The sequence below is a fragment of the Xyrauchen texanus genome, chromosome 49 (genome assembly GCF_025860055.1).
Source record: "Xyrauchen texanus isolate HMW12.3.18 chromosome 49, RBS_HiC_50CHRs, whole genome shotgun sequence".
NCBI classification, from domain to species: Eukaryota; Metazoa; Chordata; class Actinopteri; order Cypriniformes; family Catostomidae; genus Xyrauchen; species Xyrauchen texanus.
The window spans coordinates 22591190-22600252 of NC_068324.1; the positions used below are offsets into that span (position 1 = coordinate 22591190).

The window sequence follows — 9063 nt, forward strand, 5'->3', positions numbered from 1 at the left end:
GTACCCTGTAATTATGATCGTATGATTTCTACAGTAACTGAATCCATGAACAACTGGTCATCAATGCCAATCTCCCTTTTAGGGCGTATAAATATAATCAAGATGAATATACTACCAAAGTTTTTATACCTATTTCAATCTATCCCTTTACCCCCGCCGCCACTGTTCTTCTCCAAAATTAAGCAACTATTTACTAAGTTTATTTGGAATAACAGGAGGCCAAGGTTGAGGCTGTCACTTCTTTACCTGCCTTATGAGAGAGGAGGGTTACAACTACCCAATTTACAATGGTACTTTTGGGCTGCTCAAATTAGAGCTGCAATGTACTGGTTTTCCCCTGAACCTTACTTACCATGGGTACAAATTGAAAGTATCTGCACTAAAGGCCAGCGACTTGACACTTATTTATACTCTGCATCTGTCAAAAAACTGAGGCGGCTCACTGATAACCCCTTTGTGAGAAACACAATTAATGTCTGGCATAATGTACAGTCAATTCTTGGTGAATCTAATTTTTCTCAGGCTTTTCACCAATATGGGGGAATGATAACTTCTCTCCTGGGAAAAAAGACCAAGGTTTTAAAATGTGGGCAACAAAGGGCATCTGTAAAGTTATGGATCTATATAAAGAAAGTAAACTAGCTTCTTTTGAAGAACTTAGTAATGAATATGATATACCTCGGACACATTTATTTAAATATTTACAGTTAAGGAGTTTTGTTTATGCACAGACACATTCCTATACACAACCTCACTTGTCAATGTTAGAAAACCTAGCAGTGAATAATTGTACTGGCAAAGGTCAGATATCTTTACTCTATAACATTCTGGTTAAAAACCATAAAGACTCTACTGAGCATAAGAAAACCCAATGGATAAATGACTTACAAACAGATATCTCAAAGGAGGACTGGAGAGAGATATGCTCTAGAGCACAACTCCTAACAATAAATACCCATCTCAAACTGATTAAGTATAATTGGATTATGAGGACTTATGTTACTCCGGAAAGACTGAATAAGATGAATCCAAATATTCCTGATATCTGTGTTAAATGTAATGTCGAAAAGGGCACCTTATTTCATTGTCTGTGGTACTGCCCTGAGATACGGAAGTTCTGGAATGAAGTTATAAAGTGTATTTCTAAGATGACCTTAAATCTAGTGCCTGACAATCCTGCACTTTGCATTCTTAATTTGTATCCAAAGGACTGTATGTTAAACCGCAAAGAGAGGAAAATTACAGACTTATGTTTAATACAAGCTAGACGCTTGATCTCTCTCTGTTGGAAAGATGTCAAGAGCCCTTCTATTGGTCGCTGGCTGAAAGAATTATCAGCATGCCTTATCCTTGAAAAGTTAACATACACAATGAAAAATAAATCAGCCGAATTTAAAGAGATCTGGAATCCCTTTCTTGCATTTTTGGAGAACTGTGAAGCCGAGGAAACTGGAAACTTGAAGGCGATATGTACCTAACTGTCTGTATTTCCTAAGCTATGTATGATTATATAATGTCGTTACCCAGTGTGTTTTTTTTTTTTTTTTGGGTGGGGGGAGTGGATTGAGTGGATGTGTGTTTCAGCCAAATTATAGTTTATAGTTATAACCATTTAGTTTGGCTTAAGGTATCTTTGCTCATTAGGTCCGAGGACAGTCTCGCAGTAATAGTTCATTGATGGTGGATGACCTCCTGACCCCGTGTTCTCCTGGTGACCCTGATGCCATAGAGATGACGTGGATGGATGTTCCTGGAGACAAACTATTGGAGCCCATAGTGTGCATGGTGAGATACTGACTACATTTATTCCTCCTCGCACTTTATAGGAATGTTCCAGGTTCAATACAAGTTATGCTCAATCGACAGCATTTGTGGCATAATGTTGCTTACCACAAAAAAAAAAATTATTATGGCACATTACATCTTTTACTTATAAAAAGCATTAATCGAAATTACAGTGAGGCACTTATAATGAAATTGAATGGGGACAATATTTGAAGTGTTTAAAGGCAGAAATGTGAAGCTTCTAATTTTACCATTTATATTAATTCTTCTGTTAAAACTATTGGATTATTTAAGCTGTAAAGTTATTTAAATTGTAATTTTTACAGTCATTTTAGGGAAACACTGAAGTTGTTTACACTGGAAGGATCCGATCCGTTGCGTCGACAGTAAACAGATGCCCTGTTCTATATCTGATGTACTGCAGAGCTACTCCAGCCACTTAACTCTTTCCCCGCCAGCGTTTTTAAAAAAAAGTTGCCAGCCACCACCAGGATTTTTGACGATTTTCGCTAAACTTTAATGGCCCGCAGAATATTTTCTTCCATGAATATATGAAGATGCTATATATCAAAATAAAGATCTGGGCCGATTATAACGATTTTATTTGATCTTCATTTGTTCTTTTTTTATTGCGACTTGAACAGAGGTAGGTTTTGTCAAAAAACAACATTTCAGACAAAAAGCTGATTCCGTGAAAAAATTCCGTGTTTGGCGGGGAAGCGTTTTTTCATAAAACACGGAAAATTCCGTGTTTGGCGGGGAAAGAGTTAAGACCTGCATAATGGATGAATGGGGGAAATTCCACTTGCTAAACTTAAACTTGTGTCTTCAGAGCCTAAATGCTTATGTGTTATAAGAAGAAATTTTGTTACACAGTGGTAAACACTCAACTATCTTTCCACAATTGACTAATCGTGAAAAGTTCCATTACAGAATACCATAGTCAAGTCAATTTTATTTGTATAGCACCTTTCACAACACACATCGTTTCAAAGCAGCTTTACAGAATATCAGCATTAACAGATGATAAAACTGTAATGTCTATAAAGTCGATTAATCATCATTGTGTAATTTAGATAAAATAAGATTTTTAATAGTGTTTAAAAATTATTAAATGATAATTGTATTAATAACCCCAGTGAGCAAGCTGCAGGTGACTGTGGCAAGGAACACAAAACTCCATAAGATGTGGATTAATGGAGAAAAATAACCTTGGGAGAAACCAGACTCACTGTGGGGGCCAGTTCCCCTCTGGCTAACATTATGAATGTAATGTAAATATTAATTATGTATAGGTAAAATCATGGTTTAAAATTATTAAACTAAGTGTTAAGGGTCAGTGATTAAACATCGATTGTGTTTGAACTGTAAGATTAATGACCAAAGTCTTTGAAGTCCATCTTGATTAATTGCAGAAGTTCACATAGATGCAATTGTCCTTGTTAATTGGCTGATGAAGGCTTTTGTTGGCAATAGTTAGTCTAAGCATTTCATTTCAAGATCGTAGTCCATAAATAGACCGAGGTGATGCAGGTTGGAGTTGGCATCATTTCATCCTCTGAAGTCCATCATAATAGATTGAAGTGATGTTTGGCTGGCACCGGCTGCATTTAGTCATCATCATTCTGCGACATGTAGCAGTGGAGTCCAACATGAAGCAGGAATGGTGCTGGATCCAGCCGGTTCTGGTGACCTCAGGATAGGAGTCCCGAGGTTGAGACAGGGAAACGAATAAAAAGATGTAAGCGTAGATGCCATTTAATTTATTGCAGAGTTCGAAATCATGCTCAATGTTTCTGGTTTCTGGTTCCGGCAGACCCAACTAAAGCAGCCTAATTGTGGGTTGGGGGATAAATTAGGTGTATGCCTGGCTAAATAGATGAGTCTTTAGTCTAGACTTAAACTGAGAGAGTGTGTCTGCATCTCAAACAGTGTTTGGGAGACTATTCCATAGTTTTGGAGCCAAATATGAAAAGGATCTTCCTCCTTTAGTGGATTTTGATATTCTAGGAACTATTAATAGGCCAGAATTTTGCGATCTTAATGAACGTGTTGGAATATAGCGTGGTAGAAGATCACTTAAGTACTGCAGAGCTAGACCATTCAAAGCTTTATACGTAGTTAACAGAATTTTAAAATCAATACGGAATTTAACAGGTAGCCAATGTAACGATGATAAAATGGGGCTAATATGATCATATTTCTTGGTTCTCGTCAGCACTCTGGCTGCTGCATTTTGAACCAATTGAAGTTTATTTATTGATCTTGCTGGACATCCTCCCAGTAATGCATTACAATAATCTAGTCTTGAGGTCATGAACGCATGAATTAGTTTTTCGGCATCAGCAACCGAGAGCATATGCCTTAATTTAGCAATATTTCTTAGGTGGAAGAATGCTGTTCTACAAACATTTGTAATTTGATTTTCAAAGGACAGATTGGTATCAAATATAACACCTAAGTTCTTCACTGTTGAAGATGATGTAACAGTACATCCATCTAGAGTCAAATTATATTTTAGTGGCTTATTTCTAGAGTTTTTTGATTAGAACCTCTGTTTTGTCAGAATTGAGTAGAAGGAAATTTCTGGCCATCTAATCTTTTATTTCATTGATACACTCTGCTAATTTTGAGAATTGTGAAATCTCATCAGGTTTTGAAGAAATATAAAGTTGTGTATTGTAAGCATAGCAGTGGAAACTTATTCCACGATTCCTGATAATATCTCCCAGGGGAAGCATATACATGGAGAAAAGCAGAGGCCCTAAAACTGATCCCTGTGGCACTCCATATTTTACTTTTGTTTGGTTTGACAATTCCTCATTTACATAGACAAAGTGGTAGCGGTCTGTTAAATATGACCTAAACCATGCTAATGCCACTCCACAAATTCCAACATAATTCTCTAGCCTATTCAAGAGAATGTCGTGATCTATCGTGTCGAATGCAGCACTAAGATCTAAAAGCACTAGAAGAGAAATGCAGCCGCGATCAGATGATAAGAGCAAGTCATTTGTAACTCTGATAAGTGCAGTCTCTGTACTGTGATGAGGCCTAAATCCTGATTGAAATTCTTCATATATACTATTTCTCTGTAGAAATGAACATATTGATCTACCTTTCAATAAAAATGTTGTATTTACATTTATTTTTGCAATGGTTGAGCATTTTAACCAATCACAGCCATGTTAGTTGAGTACATAAGAATATTGATAATAGTGTGACAACGCTCCCATTATAGTATAACAATATAACTGCAGTCATAAACAAACAAAGTTCTAAGCTTGTTTTTGGAGGTGTAGCTTATATGAATATTATGGCTTGTAATTTGACCCACAAAAAAAGAATTGAATATAAATTCTGTTTATCAAAATTAATAATTGTGATTACAGTATAAAGGAAAATTATCTACAATTATTTTTGTCATAATTGCGCAGCCCTAATGTGTTGTTGTGATGCTTTCAATATAGCGCAGAGTGAATTGAATCACTCCTTTTTATTTTTAATAGTATTTTCCACACTGTCCCAACTTTTTCGGAACTGGGGTTGTAAGTATTTCTAAAGTTGCGTTCAAATACAGTGAAGTAACCATAACGAGCAATGCAACACTGTCACATTTCAGCACTTCACATATAGGAACAGTGACTCTCTTAAAGCCTGCGCCACACTAGCTTATTTTTCCAATTAATGTGTGAGCTTCATTAACATTATCGCTGACCAGGCGGAGGGAGACGAAGTGTGCATTAGTGTCTCTCAGCGGTAAGTCGTTAATCACTTGACCGTCAGGACTCTCTGCTGAGTTAATGGTTACAGCAGTGGAAAAGCACATTAGGGATGTTTGAAAAAATTATTCTGTTGCTGAGGCCCTGTGTTCATGTCAAGTGACCAAATAGCTTCTTCATTGACTGAAGATCTAACAAGACTTAAAGCTGATTTTAAAGTTTATCATCGCATTCAGCTTCATTTCATCAAAAATGCTGATTGTAATCCAAAGTGATTCTGTCACCAAGTGTTTTTACAAGTGTCGTTTTCCCCCCTACATTAAAATGACATCAGAAAGCGGATACACAACAGTCTGTTTTCAGATAATAATTTCATTATTCACTGTATGAACACTGCAATCGCACTTGGATCCGCACCAAAACAGTCACTCCAAGATCAACAGGAAGAAATAATGCAAAAGCAACAAATGACAGATAAAAATAACAACTGAAATTTTACAGCTTGTACTCAACTGTGTGCCGGATGTTTATTTGCAGTGCAACATCTGAATGGAACATGCATTCTATACCACGCAGTGACATTTTGCATAACCATGACAAACAATACTGGAGTATTTGTACCCGTTGACACATTTCTACAAGTTTTTAATTTTAACCAGCTTATTGATGTATGGGCTAAATGTTCTAAATAAAGAAAATGCAACATTGTAACTATTTTAGTAGTTTTGGAACGAATCAAGCGAGCTACAGGTCTGAAAACGCCCTAAATCGCTCTTGTAATTGTTTATGCTTGTGTTATTTCGGCAAGCTTCAGGTGACTGGGATTAAGAGAGAATTGCAGTGAGTTGTTTGTCAGCACTCCATCATTTTTAATAGGCAAGTGTGTCATACCTCTGACTGATGTGAGCGAAACAACCTCGGCCAAAATCGAGTTGTTTTGAATCTGCTAGTGTGGCTAGTAGCACTTAAATTGTGTCCTCATTGGTTTGTGTAAAGTGCAGCTATGGGAACTTGGTTTTATTGTGGAGTTTGTAGTTATTGCATTTTTATCTTATTGTTAAATGTTAATGTGAGCATAGTACAGAACATAGTCTCATAGACCAGATTTGAAACTCAATTTTGACATAATGTGTAGTTATTGCATTTTACATTTGTACAGCAGATCTGTACCTGTACCTTTTGTTTGTGTGTGTGCAGTCTGATATGCTGCGCTCTCTGGCGACCACACGCCCCACCGTCAATACGGAAGACCTGCTGAAGGTGAAGAAGTTCACAGAGGACTTTGGACAGGAGGGTTGAACCTGCACACACATTTTCACTCCAAATATCCATCCATATGTAGTTGTCCCACTCAAGCAGGACTATCTGTAGTAAACTAACCCGCAGCGGTGAGCTCGATGAGCATGCTATCTCATCTAACGTCTCTAATCACCCCACAATACAGAACATCACATTTCAGTTTCTTGTTAATTGTTTGGAAAGACAACAGTGCTTTAGAGAACCTAAACAAATAAAGCTTGCTGTGAATGGTTTTATGTTTACATTTACGTGATCAGAATTATTGAAAGTGTTTATGATACTGTTTTGTCTGTTTACCCCTGTATCCACACTGACTGATGATCAGCAGAATTACAGCTCTCTGATCAGTATTTATTTTAATTTATTCTTAATGAGTTTGGATGGTTAGGGTTTTGTGAAGATATGTCCTGCAAATGACAGATAATTTTGACTTGTGCTGTATCAGTTTCAGTTGTGTTCAGCTCAGTATTCCTGTATGAACTTCAGTGGTCTAGGTGAATCTCACAAAAACATTTCCAGGCCACATTTAACCCCAATATCAATATCAACATGTTTAGAACCTTCAAGATTTCTGGCACTGTGACCTTATTTTCATGACAGCTAATGATATATTGAAAAGTATGTTTTGTTTTATGGTAATAAAAATGTAATTTTACCCCTACATTTTCATTCCTACATTATAGAAATGAGAAAAATGTTGTGTAAGATTTTTTCCCCTGCATTACAACAATGTGATTTTTTTTTGGGTTATAGTTAGTAGTATACACTTTAATTTATAGTATACATTTTACAATGCATCAATGGTACTAAAAACAGGCTTCATTTTCAAAATGTAAAATACTATGAATTTATTTTTTCTTGTGGACATTTCTTAAATTGCATTTCTGAGTTTTTCTTGACAGTTTTTGTGAGATTCACTAATCTACATTTTAAAATTCCTGATAAAGCATGTGTGTTAAATGCAGCACAGCATGGTTTGTCTCTTTTATTAAATTGAACTGTAATTCTAGAAGTGAAGCTACAGTGTGACTGCTCATAAAGACCATTAGCTGTCATTCCTTCTGGATGATACCACATTGAGCTGAACTGACAAAACAAACATGACTTATGAATGTGTCTGTGTTTTTAACAGCTGTGTTTGCTTTAAATATACAAATATGTTTTTCAAATTATATCTCTGCATACTACATATGTTCATGTATCAGAGTTAAAAAATAGTCCATTCATGACACATACAAGTACACTGAATAATATAGATATAAATTCAGGACCACAGACTTGTAAGTTAAAGTTCTCATCTTGATTTTGTCTAAAAGACCATTTTCAATTCGAATTCATGGCACATTTAGAGTTGTTCAGAGCTGTGGTTCTCAAACTGTGGTATGTTACATGACTATATATTTTAAATGGTAAATGTTTCATATTTTCTTAGTTATTTTAGTAGTAATTAATTTCTGATCTGTTTAGAATTTTAATATGAACTCACCGGCCACTTTATTTAGCACACCTGTACCTCTACTTATTCATGCGATTATCTCATCAGCCAATCGTGTGGCAGCAGCATAATGTATAAAATCATGCAGATATGGGCCAGGAGCTTCAGTTAATTTTCACATCAACCATCAGAATGGGTAAGAAATGTGATCTCAGTGATATGGACCGTGGCATGATTGTTGGTGTCAGATGGGCTGGTGTGAGTAACTGCTGATCTCCTGGGACACACAAAACAGTCCCTACATTGTAAATAGAATGGTGTGAAAAACAAAAAACCTCCAGTGAGAGGCAGTTTTGTTGAAGAAAATCTCTCTTGAACAGAGATCAGAGAAGAATGGCCAGACTGCTCCTAGCTGTCTTAAAATTTGGATACTCTTGATTGTGTGTTTATATCTCACAACTGCAGTTGCAAGATACACTGTAAATACTAATAGTTATCTCAAATAAATAAAATGTGACAAAACTAGTAAGAATAAGTCTAAACCCTAAAATTGTCATAAAATAAAATCAATCAAGTTGTCCTAATAAAACAGTACCTGAAATGTAAATTTTTTTTATCCTAACTCAAAATACATTCTTTAAACTTTGGGTTCGAGTCCTGTTAGTTCAAAATGATCAAATACAAAATCACAGCAGTGTGTTATACCTTTTAGCCCTTGCGCTTGGTCAAGACAAGGGAACTTGTGGAGATATAGAGATATAAAAAATGAATTAATTGAATTCTTCGGACTATTGTTCTTTTGTTGTAGCTGGTTGCTAGTTG

At 36.0% G+C, this 9063-nt stretch overlaps 1 protein-coding gene across 1 annotated transcript in view; it reads left to right on the top strand.

Moving 5' to 3' along the window:
* The window catches only part of vps4a (vacuolar protein sorting 4 homolog A), a 29805-nt gene extending 21041 nt beyond the window's left edge, over nucleotides 1-8764 (top strand). The window contains exons 10-11 of the mRNA XM_052123089.1: nucleotides 1645-1785; nucleotides 6705-8764. Coding sequence (XP_051979049.1) covers nucleotides 1645-1785; nucleotides 6705-6806 — 243 coding nt within the window. The 3' untranslated portion in view covers nucleotides 6807-8764. The remainder of the gene's footprint in view (nucleotides 1-1644; nucleotides 1786-6704) is intronic.
* Nucleotides 8765-9063: the final 299 nt, after the last annotated feature.